The sequence below is a fragment of the Rutilus rutilus genome (assembly GCF_951802725.1).
Source record: "Rutilus rutilus genome assembly, chromosome: 17".
Classification (NCBI taxonomy): Eukaryota; Metazoa; Chordata; class Actinopteri; order Cypriniformes; family Leuciscidae; genus Rutilus; species Rutilus rutilus.
Window position 1 is genome coordinate 35,633,316 of NC_140230.1, and position 18,623 is coordinate 35,651,938.

Genomic DNA, 18,623 nt, shown 5'->3' on the forward strand with positions numbered 1-18,623 from the left:
AGAAAGAAAAGGACCGAGCGCGAATGTTACAAATGTAACAAGCGGAAGATACAATGTAGCGTTGACGCGCGTCAGGAATCTTCTCGTGCTCTGATGTTTCATTCGACGCTCGAGTGTATCGCGCACTTTTAGAGCCGCTTCGGGTCCGCATGTGTCGAGATGAGACTCGATGTCTTCGTGCTGTTGTTCGGCCAGATGATCCTGAGAGGAGACGAGCTTCTGATCCTACAGCCTCGCATTGTTCAAGCTCAGTGGGATGTGTAGGGAACGCCGATGCTTACTTTTATTTTTTTTGCGTTATTTTGCGCACAGAACGGATGGTGGATGTGATGGTAAACTCTATTGAACTCAATAGACTTACCGGAGATCGTTGCATTTAGGATTGATGCATCTACGTTTTTAAAAAAAGAAGAAGATTCGATCACATATTAAAGTACTTTGCGCTTCGTTCTAAATGTATTATCCGCTGTAATTCATGACTTGGCATATGATATTAGGTATTGTGGTGTGGACGATCTGGAAGTTTTGGATGTTTTAGAATAGAATAGCTGACATAAAACTGATATTCGAGTGAAGTTTGTGCTCCTCCTGCCAAAACTTGAAGTCGCTGTTCATCCACAGCTCTTTATATGCTCGTCTTAAAGTGGTGAGTGAAGCTGCTTGATTTGTTCTCATTTCTTTGTTTTGTGGAATGATTTAAAGGATGTGTCGTTCTTTTAAGTCCACAAAAAATATATATATATTTTTGTATGCACTAGATTATTTTTTAAATATAATTTAATTGCGTTATAAACATATAATGTAACATGCACATTATCTAGATGAATGAAATGCAGAATTATGATGTGATATGACAATCTGCATTAGATTACAGCAATACAAGTCATTTTAAGGTTGAGGAGAAGTAGAAATATTTGTACTATTAGAGTGTTTGCATTGACATGTAAGGTTTCATTTTTCACTTGAACATTAAATTGAACATAAAAGTGCACAGAGTTCATCTTTTTAAATCCTCTATACCTGTTATATTGGTTTTTACATGAAGTCACGCGAGTTCATCTGTGCTGTGGAATTCATTGTTGCATGTCTGATGTCTTGTTTGGCCTGTTTGATGAAATCTAACCCCGTCTGTCATGCTGACTGTGAATGCAATGTTGAGACAAGGTGCACGTCCTATTTACTTATAATCTTGCATAGACATTTTAGGAAAACTTTTTTTTTTTTTTTGGATCATTAAACTCAAACAGGACCAAAACCCATCACACTGTATTTTACATGGAGAAGTGTGTCTTGCACTTGTATTTTTGAGCCGTCAGCTTTTCACCTAACAGATCTGATCCGCTAAATATTTCACAGCCCGTTCCTCTTGTTCGCTGCACGGTGCGCTGATCGCTGAAGTGGACTCATTAATGCGACTGTACAAAAACTAGCTTGTTTTGCTCTTCACATGGGATTCTGCAGTGGGTTAGACATACATAATACATGCTCTTAAGAATGGGAATGTGATCGTTGCATGAAACATTGTAAATGCCATGTAACATTAGGCTCGATTTGACATTTCAGTCGACATGGAAGAGACTCAGTTTATGTTGCAATTTCTTCTTTTTTTTTCTATGGTTCAGTAATCTTTAGAACCGTTCACTGCATGGAAGTAAAAGTTTATGAGCGTCCTAACGCCACGGCTCTGTTTGCTTTTATTTTCCTCTTCAGGTGACAGTGCGCAGTGGAGCTGAGGACCATGGAGCATCTCAGCGAAACATGCCTGGGGAAGGAGAACTGTGAGATGGTCAACAGTCTGAACGACACCAAGGCTCCTCCAGCCAAACTGGCCCGTCTGGAACAGAACGGAAGTCCTCTGGGCCGGTCCCGTCTCGGCAGCACTGGAGCTAAACTCACCGGCGTGCCCTTCAAACCCCCCGGACATCACCTGAAGGCCTGCCACAAGAGGGGTGAGCTGGCGTTTTCTTACTGCTGGGTCCTGGGACGCCATTCCAGTAGGGGTACCCTTTCGATACGTATCACGATATGTGATGAAAGGTTAACAAAAAATGAACTGGTGATTAAAATGCTAAATTATGTTTACATTGTGGTTGTGGAAATGAATAGGCTTGGATTTGGTGCTGGAAACCCAACGCACAGGACAATAGAGACACCAGAATAACAATATTCATGATTCTGAAAACAATAATTCTGTCACTGACTAGATGTGTTTATAATAATGTAGGCCACTTTTTACTGGTAACATCAGACATGTGGCATCATCAGGACCCACAAATATTCCCCCATTGCATTATTATACATTATATTCAACATTATATATAGTAGTTTAATGTAATACTGACACTAAAACTCTAGTATTTAAACTCCAAATTATTCCAGTAGGGGTGTAACGATGCCCTCATGTCACGATTCGATAAGTATCACGATACGATATTATTGCGATACTCCAAGACATATGGTAAACGGTTAACAAAAAATGTACTGTTGATTTAAAATGCTAAATTTCTGTAAATGAATCGGCTTGGACTTGGTGTTGAAACCCAAAGCACAGGACAATATTGACAAAAGAATAACAATATTCATGATTCTGAAGCTGAAATGCATAATTATTGTAGACGAATATGCTTGCACTCTTTCACTGACTAGATATATTTAAAATAATGTAGGCCACTTTTACTGGAAACATTAGACATGTGGCATTATCAGGACCCACAAATATTCCCCCATTGCATTATTATACATTATATTCAACATTATATAGTAGTTTAATGTAATACTGACACTAAAACTCTGAAAACTATATTATCATTACGATACATATTGTTGTATTTTTGTATATAGTGACACGATATATCGTTCCACCGCTAGATTCCAGTGAGAAGCGATTCGTCTGTCCACCCAAACGTGATGTTTAATGCACAGTTGTGAGAGTAGGTCATTTGGACCAATGATATTTCACGATGGGTGGAGCTCATCGCTCAGAAACCTGTTGTAGTTTAGACGAAAACCCCTCATGTCTTCACCTGGATAAAATATGGTGCGATGATGCAAAGTAGATTGCGTATGTTTTACGTATCGCCAGTCAGCAACATTTGTGAGGATATGTTTAGCACTAACTGTAAGCATATTTGCATACATTTTCAGAAAGCAGTCACTGTTTGTTTATGTCAGATTAAATCTTTTCGAGTTGAAATTCTTGGTAAATTAAATCCTGATTATTTTTATTTGTTTGGTGATTTTGATGCTTCATTTTGCTATGTGTATATGTATGGGTGTGTGTGTGTGTGTATGTATGTATGTATATATATATATATATATGAAGAGTTCAGATGCAAAAGCCATCTGAAATTTTCTTCTAGAATGATCATTTTTATAAAGCTTGTATGTTTAAGTTAAGTAATTTCACTTTAATGACAATTAATAGGTCATTTGCATTGCCATTTAAGTGACATTATTGAGCTTGATAAAAATGATAATTCTAGAAGAAAATTTCAGATGGCTTTTGCATCTGAACTCTTCATATATATTTATATATACACACACACACACACACACACACACACACTTGCTGTGTACAATTAAAGGGGATATATTTTAGTTATAACACATTTAGTGTTAGTTCATGTTCCTCTGCTGTGTTCTACAGCTCTCTGGACAACCGTTATTATTATTTATGGGAAATAGTGAACTTTTGCTGAGTGCCTGCTGAACTTTGGTAGCTACTGTATTCATTGTTTTAGCTGAATAATATTTACCATGGGCTTTTCTCAGCTCTCTGGGAACAAAGCGTGTATTGATCCCGAAATGAACCGACACAGCAGTCTTTATTGTTAGATCTTTATCTATTAAAAATGGAAAAGCTTCGATTCAGCACATTCCCTGGCATCTGCTTATGATTATACCCCTATTTATTGATTGTTTTCCTGAAAACGGTCGCATTCTTGGGAAACTGCGACCGTGAGGAGCAGAGATATGATTTATTACGATTGCCCCGGATAGGAGACGTTGATATCTCCCCCCCCGGCCTGTGTTAAACCCTGTAAAAATAAAGATCCTGAGTCCAAGAGATCATGAAGTTCCTGAAATTTCCTCACCGGAGTGTTGCAGCTGGCTGGTATTATGTGATATTTGCACAGTAAACCCGAACACATGACAGCTTTGGACGGAGATTCTTCGTTGTTTCCCTGATAGCGGCGCGCTGTTTACACAGACTCGTAAACCTCAAGGCTGTCCACATTATTCCTGCGCCCCATGACGCTTTGCGCGAATTATGGGTGTAACTTCCTTTAAGCTGCAAACAATCAGTCAAAGACTAGCTCTATGGACGCAATAATATATATTTTTAAACTGTGTACAATGAGATTGCTCACCCTTCAACCATTGAACATTTAAAAAGGACATTTAAAAGTGTAAAAGCATCAATAAGGTACTTTCAACAGATCAAATAACCCCAAAAAGCGTTAATCTTTCCACAGCAAAATCTATGCAACATAAGTTGCCTTAATAATATTTTTAAATTTGATTTACTTCAGCATTGCGTGATACTATTTCAAAGTGATTTCCGTCATTTTGACAGATTGTAAATTGCATTTACCGGTGAAAACAAACCTGGAAAGAGACGTGAGGATTTGAGGAGAATGACGAGAGATTCTTTGTGAATTATTAATGGCATATATCGTAAAATTAAAATCGGGAGAACAGACCACAAATGTGCAGTATATGTTAATTAGCGGTGTAACGATCCCCTCATGTCACGATTCGATACATATCACGATACTGAACTCACGATACGATATTATTGCAATACTCCAAAAATTTACTGTTTATTAAACTGATTAAATTTGATATTACATTGTGTGTGTAAATGAATATTCTTGGACTTGGTGCTGGAAACCCAAAGCACAATAACAATATTCATGATTCTGAAGCGTTATTTTAGACGAATATGTTTCTCTGTCACTGACTAGATGCGTTTAAAATAATGTAGGCCACTTTTATTATTCCCCTATTGCATTATTATACATTATATTCAACATTATATATAATATTTTAATGCAGTACTGACACTAAAACTCTGAACACTTGAATTTTTTCTCACATAGTAATTTTTATTTTGGGTGAACTGTTCACGATACATATTGTTGCATTTTTGTATTGCGATATATTGTGACGCGATATATTGTTACACCCCTGATGTTAATCTTTTTCATAATATTACAGCGGATTGCAAAAGGAAAAAAGAAAATAATCACGAGGGAAAGAAAGCAGCGACTGAAAAGAGCTCTTGCCATAGATATTCTTTGTTATAGCATGTCACGTTAAAATACCAAGCGTTACGTTATTCTTCAATAAAACGTGAAAGAAAACTGATAACTCGTTGAGGATCTGCTTTGTTTGTAGGGCAATCTTATGATTTGAAATGATTCGTTTCAGTCTTTTTGAATGGAAGTTCCCCAAACCGGAAGTGATTAAAAACGCAGTGAGCTCGTCAGGAATAAGGTGGATGGGGAGCATTGGGAGCCGGCGCGTGCAGTGCATCATGGGAAGGCTTCTGGGATCTGCCTGAAGAAGTATTCTAATGTGATTTGAGCACCTTAACAATAAATAAAGCGCTAAACCCACGATGAGCCCTAACCTTTCAGCGCGCTAACACGTTTAAATAGCAGAGCTGCTTCGTTGACGGCATCTCCTCTCGCTCTGCGTTCTGATCTTATTATGCATGTTACAATGCTGCTTTATTTTAACACCATTACAGCGGATTATAATCAATTGATAATTAGAGGTTAGGCACTATTGCTCATGCTTAGGGTTAGGTTTTTTTTTTTTTTTTTTTAAATGCCACCCAGAACTCTCTAGCAACAACTTGGCATCTTCCTTGAGCAAATGCAAACTTTATTTTTAGCTCGTTTATGATTTGCATTTGCATTTTTGGCTGGGTGTGCAGCACACACAGCACTGCTGGTAATAATGTGTGGCGTTTCAGCAGCTCTCTGTCCGCGAGGCTGAAGTGTAAAGCGTGCTCTTGTGTGTGTAGGTAACATGCTGCCAGTGTTTTGTGTGGTGGAGCACTACGAGAGCCCCATCGAGTTCGACAGTAAAGAGGAGCACGCTGAGTTCGTCCTGGTGAGGAAGGACATGCTCTTCAACCAGCTGATCGAGATGGCCCTGCTCTCCCTGGGCTACTCGCACAGTTCGGCTGCTCAGGCTAAAGGTACGGCATGCTTTCACACTCTAAACACCAATGCATTCGCTACACCGATGTCTCCAGAACATGCACGTGATTTCTTCTTCATGCATTTAGATCAGAATCGTGAGTCATCGAACGCCGGGCAGATGCTCGGATATTTTTGGAGGCTAAACAGAGATATTTTTGGAGAGATTCGTTGGCTCCGTTCTGGGTTTTCTCGGGCTGACCTGATGCCGAGGTCAGGGGGGTTGTGGGTAGAGGAACACACAGGTGCACCTCCTGCTCTCTGTAATCACACTTTTCTCAATGGGAACGAGTGTGGAGGTGGGCCTGCGGTTTCTAATTGCTCGCTTTATGGAGTCGGGGGCTATTTTAAGAGCTGGAGCCTTCAGCCTGTAATTTATTGCAGGCTGTCCATCATAATTTCTTTTTTCGTTGGATCTTCTGGATCTTGTTTTTTTCTTTTCTTTTTTTTTTCATTTAGTGCCAGTCGAAAGACAACATGTGGTCGAGAAATGTTTTTTTTTTTTTAAAGGGTGAAAGCTTTTCTTTAACTCCATATTTAAAAAGTACCACGGTATTATCATAAAAAAATACAATTTCGTACAAAAAAAGTACAAAAATACAACTTTTCTAAAACATGGTGAGAGTTTGGCATTTCAACATTGCAAAGTTCACAACATGATGCTCAGAACTAGTGTTCAAAAAAAAATTAAAAATTATTATTAAATTGATTAAAAGTGATGCAGTTCTTTTGAACTTTCGGTTTATCGAATAATAATCCTGAAAAAAAGCTTAAGCTGCACAACTGATTTCAACACTGATAATAATCATAAATGTTTCTTGATCATCAAATCATCATATTAGAATGATTTCTGAAGGATCATGTGACACTGAAGACTGGAGTAATGATGCTGAAAATTCACAGGAATAAATTACACTTTACTATATATTCACATAGAAAACAGCTATTTTAAATTGTAATAATATTTCACAATATTACTGTATTTTTAATCAAATAAATGCAGCCTTGGTGAGCGTTAGAGACTCTTTAAAAAACATTTAAACCGACCCCAAACCTTTGAATGGTAAAAATAGTATACAAAAATATACCGGCATTTCTCTCACTTCACCTTCCGTCTTGTCTAGATTTTTTAATTAATGTTGTTGCAGTGTATTATGGGATTGTGTTGTCCACAAAAGATGTATGTGATGCTTACCGCATTAAGAAGATTGCCTGTGTATTGTCAGCTTACTAGGTTTAGAGGTTAAGACATAATGGTAATAACATGGTATTTTTTTAAGTGTGTTATGTTGAATATGGTTATTAAATGACACATCAAAGTACCATAATTGCCACATTATTATTTTTAAAGAACTTAACAAAAAAGCATGATATGTCCTCTTTCTTAAGTGTGTAATGTTGCTGTTTGAGCATGATAGAGTTCTTCTCTATATCAGTGTTTCTGAACTCCTGAAACGCCTCCAGTGTAGTCTTGAGTTTCTTCCGGGAACGAACACGTCACAATATTCCTCATTTAAATAATTAATATGCAGAATAAAGGGGCGGGGCCTGGTTGAGTTAGTTAGTAGTGTGTTAAACTGGCGGTTATGGTAAAGGGAGGGACATTTCCCAAACACACTCGAAGCGCTCGACCAATCACAACACACTGATCCAGCCTACCAATCAGAGCACAGTGTGCTTTTCAGAAGGAGGGGCTTCATAGAGACAGGAACTAAACAGAGCGTTACTGACAGACTGGGAAGAGAGGAGCCGCAACAATGGAGAATATGGGGAAAATAATCAACATTAAGGCCACATTTACACCTAGCCGAGTATTTAGAGAAACAAATATTTTCCCCCCTCCGTTTTTGCACACAACATCGTTTTCAAAAAAGTTGTCATTTACATCAACCCGCATAAATACGGCCAAACAAACTGTAAACATAGGGCGCTCACATGACGTTAAGCATTTTCTGGCGCATAATGTTACGTTTGAGAACCTAAAACCCCGTTTCTCCCAGTTGACACGGCCACACATAGAGTTTTTTAGAAATGATCGTTTTCTGTCATAAAAACGGGGTTTTCGTGTAAACGAGAGGCCAAACCGCAGGGAAATATCTGCGTCTTCCCTTCGTGTAAGCGGGGCCTTAAGCATGAAAACCTTTCTAGTAGAGCCGAAAAAAGTGTAAAATGCAGTGTTTTATTCCTGTGTGCTGTCGTGCGAGTGTCTGCGTGTGGTAAATGGTGTTTCCTCACCGCAGGGCTGATTCAGGTGGGCAAGTGGAACCCCGTGCCTCTTTCCTACGTGACGGATGCACCCGACGCCACAGTGGCGGACATGTTGCAGGATGTGTACCATGTGGTCACGCTGAAAATCCAGCTACACAGGTCAGTGTTTCCCATCTACTGTACCCACAACACAAACAGGGCTGTTTTTTTTCTATTTCCCACAAGCCACTGCTGTGGGCACACACAGACACACCTCTTCCTCTTTCTGTAGACATCCATGTATATCTGTGTGTCTCCAGAGGCTCTGTGGCTGTCTCGCACTTTAAGGTGTGCCGGATCAGATCGCTCCTTTTATTTAAGTGTGTGTGTGTGTGTGTCTATATGCAAACATGGATGTGTTAATTGCACATTACAGCAGTACTACCTCTCGTCCAATTACTCCAAAGAACTATGAAACCATCAGTATTGCGCTTTTTAAAAAAAAAGATGAATCCTTCATTTAAATTCAAGGATGTGTATTTAAAGGCGTCGTGTGTCATCTCTACACCACTGGCATTACCAAATAGCATTGCAAAAATCATTTTTCCTGTCTGACTCTGGTCATCGCTCATGCCACCGGTTAAGTTAAAGTCACCATCTGTCTGTCGGATCATTTGCAAACCCGTCATTGTTTTTGCAGTTCCGTTTGGTGACGCTGGTGGCGCGGAAATGACACTCCTCATCCTTAATTTGCATTGCATGCTGGCGTCGAACATCGGTGTCGCGATATTTACTTGGCAGCTTGCCGTTTATTGCGTCCTATTGAACAAGCATTCATTAATGACACCCTGAATGCAGCTGTGTTTTCTCCATTGATTTGGTCGTGCATTTTTTTATTTTTTTTTATTTAATGCTCATCTAAATGGATAAAGTGTTTAGATGCTGGTCCTTTTTAATGCATCTAGCATCTAAATCTATCTGGAAACACCTTAAATTGTTTCAGCAAGCACATCAAGGCAGGAAGGTAGAAGTAACGTGAAATAATAGTCGCCGCATGCAGCTGATGTATAATTCATGCATCAATACAGCAGATGTGTTGTATAAAGTAATTAACTAATCAGAACAATCAGGAGAGAGAGAGGAGAGAGAGAGAGAGAGAGACTCCAGATGCATCTGCTTCATGCGCCAAATGAAATCTGTCTGTCTTAGAGGGACGCTTGCAGCAGAGAAGCAAAGCCCAGTGCTCACTGTCCTCTCTCTCTTTTCACTCTTTCCATCTCTCTTTCTCTTGTTCTATCTCTTCCTGCAGTTGTCCTAAACTGGAAGACCTTCCTCCAGAGCAGTGGACCCACTCTACAGTAAGAAATGCGCTCAAGGAGTTACTCAAAGACATGAACCAGAGCTCTCTGGCAAAAGAATGTCCCTTATCACAGGTGCTGGAGCCTTCCACGTCTAGTTGCCAAGATTGCAAGTGTCCCTTTTACAAATGCCCAGAGTTTGATAGAGTGGAAATGGACAGAATTGCCATAGAAATCCAAATCAATAGCCATTGTCGTGCCTGTAGATTAATGCACTTTATTTTGATGCTGTCGCTAGCCGTTGTGAATGCGAGTATTGTTGGCTAAACAATGGGCGAATCACAATGATCTTGATAATGCATTGCAAGCTGTGAACTGTTATGGGTGAATCTCACGAAAACCTGTCAACGTGTCATTTTTAACCTTAAAAACCAAAGAAAGAACTTGTATTGTGCTTATGGAAAATTAAGCCTATTTTCGTTTGCGCTGTGTTGCATTATTGCGTTATTTTAATGACAATTAAGCAGCTTAAATTCTCATTACGGCAATGCAAAACGTTCAAATCATTAATAAAGCATGGCTGGATTATTTTCGGTCACACTTTAGATTAGGGTCCAATTCTCACTATTAACTAACCATGACTTTAGCCTCAATAAACTCCTAATTAATGCTTATTAATAGTTAGTAAAGTACAGTAGTCAACATTTGAAGTGGAGCAGAAAAGTTGTCGTAAGATGTTCGGGTATTGTTCAAAATGCACGTATAACTTTGATAAAAGGTTTTGATCCACTTTAAATGTTCACTACTGTAGTTGTTAAGTTTAGATATTGGGTAGGGTTAAAGGAATAGTTCTCTTAAAAATGAATATTCTGTCAGCATTTACTCGCCCTCAAGTTGTTTCAAATCTGTATGAATTTCTTTCTTCTGCAGAACACAAAAGATTATATTTTGAAGAACATCGGTAACCAGACAGTTGTTGGACCCCATTGACTTCCATAGTATTTTTTTCCTACAACTATTCATCAACTGGCATTAATATGTGCTTTATGAGTACTAATAAACAGACAATATCCTAGTAATATGCATGATAAGCAACTAGTCAATAATGAGAATTGAACCCTAATCTAAAGTGTTGCCTTATTTTCTTACTGTTTATAAGTTTTTTTTTATTTATTTTTTATTTTTTTTATGTACAGTAATGAAACTGAATCACTTTTGAGAACAATCAGGATTATTTTAAAAAGTGAGACGTAAAACTTCCAGACTTATAATATTATATTTATTTTATAATATTATATTATTTTTATAATATTATAATATTATATTTTTGTAATTTTTTGAAAATTACATTTTCAAAGATTTTCGAAAAAATGTAGAATTTTTTTTTTCGAAGATTTTTTAAAACTTCCATACTTATAATATTATAATATTGGTATTATTCCTTATATTGATAATGATATTCATTAGATAGTATTATTTTTTTGTGGGATGAATTGAGCAACTTTTATTAGGAAGACTTTTAATTATTATTATTCCAGACTTTTACAGTAATGAGAATTTATATTAAAAAAAAAATTAAGATCCTAAAAATAGGCTTCATTTAAAAAAAATTTTTTTATTAAATTTCGATTTTTGTGGATGAAATGTGACCCGGACACATTTCCATGAGATTCACCTTTAAAGCTGCTGCTGTTTAAAGAAGCAGAGCTGCTGTTTAAATGCTTAAGGGACGACGGGTGTTTCAGCTCGTGTGTGTTGGCACAGTCGTAGTGCATTTCATCTCAGGGAAGCCCGTTCTCTACCTGCAGGTGTGTGTGTGTGTGTGTGTGTGGTGTAAAGAGTCCCAGGGTGCTGTTCAGGCAGCGCAGGGGCTGGGCCGCTCCACATCTCTCTAATCACTCTGTTTACAGTCCATATGTGAGCTATTCCCACTGAGCAGCGGCCCGGCACTTACACTGAATTACAGTCCGCTCACATTTTCTGCTTTCTGCTTTTGTTGTTTGCAGGATGCCTCGTCATGTTAGGCGCGTCTTCGGTTGGTAACCTAGTAGAGGTGACCTTTCTTTTAGGCGAACAGGAAGAGTTGGAGAGATCTGGCCGATTTAAGAACGAACGGCAACTTTTATAGGATTAGTGTCTCCTTGATTCTCCAACGGTAATCCCTGTTCTTCAAAAGGTTAATGAATGGAGAATCAGAAGGAGAAGTACGCCACTTTGGTTAGCAGAAGGGGACTGTGAATAGTGTTGCATGTTTCGGGTTAGTGTAGTCTAACTAGTGAGGACTGTATGGAGGACTAGTTGGCTAATCATTCTTAAAGGAAGCTTTATGTAAATATGTTGGTTGGAGGGTCTGTCATACACCAACCAGACTTGTTTCTTATAGTGCCGTTCATGTGGGATGTTGAGTTTTTAAACTGCCCTTTTCAAAGTTGAAGTACTTTTATTTTGACTTAAATGCGACTCATTGTGCAAGAAGCTAAAACTGAGATGACAATGGAGAAAAAATTATTATGCATGAATGTGTGCTTTTCCATGACTTAAACTGTCATGAAATCATTACTGTAAAGCGTCCTTGTGCTAGTTTAATTTTTATAAAAATGATGTTGATATTGATATTAATTAAATTGAAATTAAATTGTAGTATTTTTTTATTTGTGATTATTTATTTGAATGTAGTATTTAAAAAAAAAAAAAAATTTTGGATGAATTTAGCAACTTCTCAGGTCAACACACTAAAAAATTATTTAAATTAAACATTAAATTTTTTTAATAATATTGATGTTGTGAATTTTAATGTTAGTATTATTTTTATGTCAGCAGGGATGAATTTAGTCAACGCGCTAAAACATTTAAAAGTAAAAGTTGTGAAAATGTAATTGTATTATAATATTGGTATTATTCCTTATATTGATAATGATATTCATTTTAGTATAATTTTTTGTGGGATAAATTTAGCAACTTTTTAGGAGGTCCTAATAAAGTATTAGGACTTTTAATTATTATTATTTTATATATATATTTTTTTATTATTATTATTAATAAAAGTTTTATAAAACTTTGGACATGCTAAATTTCACGGACATGGTAAAATTTGTGGGGAAAAATGTCTAAAAGCAACACAAAAAAATGGCCAAACTCACCAGTTAACCTCACTAATCGACTAGTTAATTGTTGACCATCCTGACCTGTTCCTAGTTCGTGTATTTGGCCTAAAGATGCCCTGGATAAAAAAAACATGCTTTTGTTTTCAGCACGATATAATGCGACCGCCGTCAGACCGATTTGTCGCGCAACGCTAAAGAAAGGAGAAAAGTGAATTGCTCGGGCAGGTTTGCTCCCGCTCATCAGCCGTCGTATGTTTCCCGTGATCAAACTTAACCCCTGTGTCCCCTCAGACGACCGACACAAAAGAGTGTGTGTGTGTGTGTGTGTGTGTGTGTGGCCCTGAAAGAGCAGCTGTGGAGTTGCATAGCAGCAAATAGCCATCAAATGCCATCTTTACAGGTTCGACATGGGCCCTTTCTCACGGAGTGGACGATAAAGAAGCTGTAATTAAGATGTTTAAAAGACCTCTCCAACACAATGCAGGGAGACTGAAAGATGCCATGTAAGGAGGAAGTGCGAACGCTGATTCCCTTCCTCGCATTTCTGCGCGACTCTCCCGTGACGGAAACTCAAATAGATGTTTTATGTGGATCGCAGCGTGACAGACTTCCTGGGCGCTCAGATAAGGCCTCTCGATGGTTATCTTTTAAAGAGGCTCGTCCCATTACCTGTTGATGGCTCCTGGCGCTCGGTGCGCGGAGGTGTTTATCTGCATGGTTTGTGGCGGCGTACGGGGCTCGGGAGATGTGCGGTGTGAGACGAGTGATTAATGAACGCAGATTCTCACAACATCTGTGTCAACTGTACTCAATATGAGCGTGGATCTCAAACAGATCATTGATGACTCATGAAATCGCGTGTGATTGTGATCCTCCTCTATTGTTAGTTGCTGAGTTTGTTGGTTCGCTCTCTTCCACCATGACTGTTGTTTCAGATCAGCGATTAAAAGAGGGCTGTGACATTTAAAACGCCGGTTGGCCTTCAAATGTCTCCCGTCTGCATGCATATTCCACTCGTGCGTTTGGAGAGGGTCTTCTCCTCATCTTGGAGACCGTTATACACTTTTCATTTCTGCAGCAGCATGAGCTTTGGCAGTAAAGGTTAATAGTCCTTCTCATTGTACACAGTGATGTGGTTAACCCTCTTCTGGCTGAAGTCTGCACCTGTTCATGGAGACACGCTGAAGGGTTTTTTATCCTGATCCGTTGGAGAACCTTTTAAAACTCCAGATAGTGCCATAGTTCTGTATGCTTTCCTGTAGCTCAAACAGTGGAGCGCTGGCGCTTGCAACGCCAAGGTCATGGGTTCGATTCCCAGGGAAAACAAGAACTGATAACAATGTAAATGTGCACCTTGAAATGCAATGTAAGTCGCTTTGGATAAAAGCATCTGCCAAATGCATAAAAATAGTTCTCATATGGAACTTAGATGTTTTTACAATTAAAAACAAAGTAGCATTTTTTTACAATTAAAATTTCCATATTATACCATAAGCAAGCATTTCATAATGATCTTGTAGAATAGCACTTTTAAAGTCCCCCTGTGGTGAAACTCAAGTTTTTAATGTTGTTTATGTGTCTATGTGATGTTTTTCATATGCTTTAAGACAAACCGTGTGTAAATTCATAAGTCGACTCCATTGCTGAGTATTTCCTCCTTAAAACTGCAGTGAACCAAAGACAGTTTCAAAAACACGCTTTGAAATCGCTGGTAACCTTGTAACCAATCAGATCAACGTGTGATCGTCAACCAGTGGATCTCTGAGCTGAGTGAGTGAGTGAGTGGAGGCGGGGCTCATTTGCATATTCATAGAACCACGTATACTAAATGAGGCAAGGGTGTCGAGTTACATTCTCGACATGGAATTTTTTTTTTAAGGAACGAACGTTTAAATATGTCATTTTGGTGATGGAAGATGAGTTTTAAGGGATAAAACCATTGACTACAGGGGGACTTTAAATTCTGTATAATGTCATATGAAAACATAGAGCAAATTTCCATACTATGCCATAGTTCCACAGTCTGGTTAAATTCCAAAACTCCATCAGATCAAATATAACCATTTAAATTTCACCACGTCATAAAGAACATGTTTAAAGTTCCATATGAAGTAATCTGTGAACTTTTTAAAACTCGATCCCCTTGTTTCCCAGACTAAAAGCCATCTTTCCTGAAAGCATATCTTAAAATATGTCAGTGCCGTTGTTTTGTGTCAAGATGCATCATGTTTTTTTTTTTGTTTTTTTTTCTAAGGCACATTTATAAAAATAATAATGAACTAAGGCCTAATCCTGACTTAATCTAAACCCTGTCTGTGAAACCAGGCCTATATGAAATCATAGAAGTGCAATTTAAATGTCCATAACGTCAAGTTCCATATGATGATCCATATTAAATTCCTTTTTTGAAAAAACTCCATATGATATCATAGGAAAACAATTCAAACTTTATAGCATGCCAAAAGAGAATGCCAAAAGTTCCATACAATGTCATCGAGCCTTTTTAAATTCCATATGATGATCTTCACGTATAGTTTGAAACTCCATATTAATTTCTGCATTGAATTTCTATGAACATTTTAAAGTTCTATATGATGTTGAACAGTTGTAAGTTCCTATAATAATGTAAAATAACCTTTAAAGAAGCTTATAGTCACAAAGAAAATGGTTCTTGATGCATAACTGCCACTGAAGAGCCTTCATTTCACGTTTGCTTCAAGATGCATTGGATCATTCGGAAAGGGGATTGCTGAAGTTATCTATAAACGTCCTCCGTTGAAGCCACGAACCCCCTCCTCCAAACCTCCGGGTCCCCAAGTGCTCATGTTATAAAAATGATAAAGCTGCTGTACCTGTAATTTAAAAACAGATGGTTTCATCTTTTGAATATTTATAACAATCAAAACAATTTCTGCGCTATGTTGCCCAGGGCTATTAAGGTGTTAAGTGTTGGGTTTAATGAAAAAGAATCTCAGCTTTTTCTTTTTTTTTTTTGGAGTGGTATGTATTAAAATAGAAAAAGAAGAAAGCAGGGAAGATGAATAGAAACATGCTGTTAGGGCAGCGAGGAGACGTGAACTCGTTGTGTGGTCTCAACATGCAACTCCGGCTGTGAAAACAGATTGTGAATATGAGTTGCGTTCATATAGGGCAGAAATCCCCAAAGCACCGTGTGCTTTGCTCTCTGCCTCACGGATCCTCCTGTATGCGTCCTCTTTCAGACTCTGTGGCATTTGTTAAAGGGACATTTTTTTAGTTTAAATTACTGCAGAAAAAAAAATTGTGCATGAATCGCATTTCTTACCGTTTCTTGGATCAAGATTTGACACTTTGTACGTAATGCACAGAATGACAGGACTTGTTGCTGTACTGTGTGTGAATGTGGATTTTAAACCTCATACAATTTTGTCTTGCAGAGTATGATTTCTTCAATTGTTAACAGCACTTACTATGCAAATGTGTCTGCGGCGAAGTGTCAAGAATTCGGACGCTGGTATAAACATTTCAAGAAGACAAAAGACATGATAGGTAAGAGAACGCTTAAAGATTGGTCAAAACCACATCAGGCTGAAAAAACTGTTCAAGTCTGTCTGTCTGTTTGTGTGTCTGTCTGTCTGTCTCTTTCTGTGTCTATCTGTCTGTCTATCTATCTATCTATCTATCTATCTATCTATCTGTCTGTCTGTCTCTTTCTGTCTGTCTGTCTGTCTGTCTATCTGTCTCTATCTGTCTCTGTCTGTCTATCTATCTATTTGTCTGTCATTCTATCTATCTATCTGTCTGTCTGTCTGTCTGTCTGTCTGGTTTTAATATACCTAATTTGCTTATGTTCTATAGATTCAGTTTAAATGCAAATCTAACAAACAAATTGTATGTTTAAGAACAAAATATCTTTCTGTGACTTCAAAAATTCAATATTTGCCATGTACACATAATGCAGCACTTAATACACGTGATCTTTATCTCTTCAAGTGTTCAAACACGCACCTGTCAATCAGGTTGTTATACTTCAGCTCTTTACATCTGCCTGTTTTTTCCTGCTCACACGCTCACCTTTACCCCCACTAACTCTCTCTTTCTCTCTCTCTCTCTCTGTCTCTCGCTCTCTCTCTCTCTCTCCACACCTGTGTGTGTGTGTGTTCATCCGCGCAGTCGTGCGCCAGCCCTCTCAGCTGGAGGGTTACCTGGGGACGTGTGTCCTCCATGACAGTCCTCGTGCCACCACGTTAGGTAGGTCACGTGACGCACCGCAGCTATATCACACATGAGCGCAAGTGCTCGAGTCCCGGTGGCGGGAACACTGACTGCGTTAAAGAGCCGCGTGAGCGCGACAATCAGATGACACCGGCTGACACTGTAAAATTATACACTTTTTTTTTTTCTTTTGTTGTGGCACTAAATGTCTGCAGAGTCGAATGTATTTGTCTAGCGTTTTTAAAAATACACATTGTTTCAAAGCAGCTTTACGGAAAATCATACTGTTAATATTTATAATATCTTAGTCACATTTAGCAGATTAGAGCTGGGCGATAATATTAGGTACATTTTGCTACGAGACAAGCAATCAAGCAATTGAGATTTGCTATATAGTATATTTCACCCTTCTTGAGTATACTGATAAAATTGGATGCATTTATGTATTATAATTTATATTGAGCTGAGTGGTGATAATAGAGCTGGGTGGTAATATAGTTTACATATAAACAGTCATGCATTTGAGATTTGCTTTATTTTTTCACATACATATACGGATGTACTATATATACAACTTTTAATGCATTACTGTGCGATAATATAGTTTACATTTGTCAAACAAAATGGCACAGTTGATATTTGCTATATAGTGTGAGTGTACTGTATGCATCTGGATATACTTATTATGCAATTGCCAAATGCCTCGACCATTTTATTTCGAAACATTTTTTATTTTGGTTTGGTTTTGATACTGCGACGAGAAATGTATCCGTCCACACTGAAAGCAAACGTGCTTCTCGACGCACAGCCAATCAGAGCATACTTGATGTTTCGTATAAGGTTATATAGAGTGTGATTTTGGCCCAATGAGCTTATTATGGGCGGGGCTTGGAATGCATGATGCTACGGTACATTTGCATATATGCATTTCTTCGATTTACTTCTTGTCTTGATCTAAATTTAGCTTTTTTTAGAGTTTACAGCTAAAATTTTATTCAATTTTGCAACATTAATGCTGTTATTTTCCTGTTTATTACTGTGAAGCTGCTTTGTATTGTAAAAGGCCCTACATAAATAAACGTGATTTGCATTGCATTCAAGTTATACATTTAATCAGCTGATGCATTCCCTGGGAATCAGACCCATGACTTACCGTACTCTTATTTAAACTTCAGGAATGCAAAGCTACGGCATAGTTGAACACTGCTAATGATAAAACGCATGTCTTGAACGCACTGCCGACTGTAACCGGGTTGAGCGCGTCCCACCATGCATCGCTTCACGAGCGGTCAGTGGTCAGCCGATCCCGCCGGATCTTCGGGAGTGTGTCGAGGCGTCTCTAGCGCAGCAGCGTTCCCATTCAGACCCAGCCGGGCCGTGGGGTTTTCCCTCCCTCCCCTCAGCACACATTCTCTCTCCCATTGTGCTCCTAATCCCAGCCTGCTTTGTGGCGAATTCCACAGGAGGGACTCCGGTGCTCAGTCTGCGTCTGCAAACGGGCCCTGCGAACGCTTTCTTCCAACCTTTTCAATTTGCGTGGAAAAGTGTGTGCCCCCCAGCAGTTTTCAACACCAAAAAACACAACCGAGAGGCATACCGTAACATCACAGCACAGGAATGAGGGGGAT

General features: G+C 38.5%; 1 protein-coding gene across 8 annotated transcripts in view; it reads left to right on the forward strand.

Moving 5' to 3' along the window:
• Nucleotides 1-18,623, forward strand: part of satb1b (SATB homeobox 1b) — a 63,838-nt gene that overhangs the window by 7,685 nt on the left and 37,530 nt on the right. The window contains exons 1-7 of one of the 8 annotated variants that reach the window (XM_084385469.1): nucleotides 1-646; nucleotides 1,711-1,949; nucleotides 6,035-6,211; nucleotides 8,453-8,579; nucleotides 9,709-9,832; nucleotides 16,218-16,329; nucleotides 16,954-17,031. The exon at nucleotides 1-646 is cut by the window's left edge and continues 58 nt beyond it. In XM_084385469.1, coding sequence (XP_084241595.1) covers nucleotides 1,739-1,949; nucleotides 6,035-6,211; nucleotides 8,453-8,579; nucleotides 9,709-9,832; nucleotides 16,218-16,329; nucleotides 16,954-17,031 — 829 coding nt within the window. In that variant the 5' untranslated portion in view covers nucleotides 1-646; nucleotides 1,711-1,738. The remainder of the gene's footprint in view (nucleotides 647-1,710; nucleotides 1,950-6,034; nucleotides 6,212-8,452; nucleotides 8,580-9,708; nucleotides 9,833-16,217; nucleotides 16,330-16,953; nucleotides 17,032-18,623) is intronic. The other 7 variants (XM_084385471.1, XM_084385468.1, XM_084385470.1 and 4 more) reach the window with 7 other exon arrangements.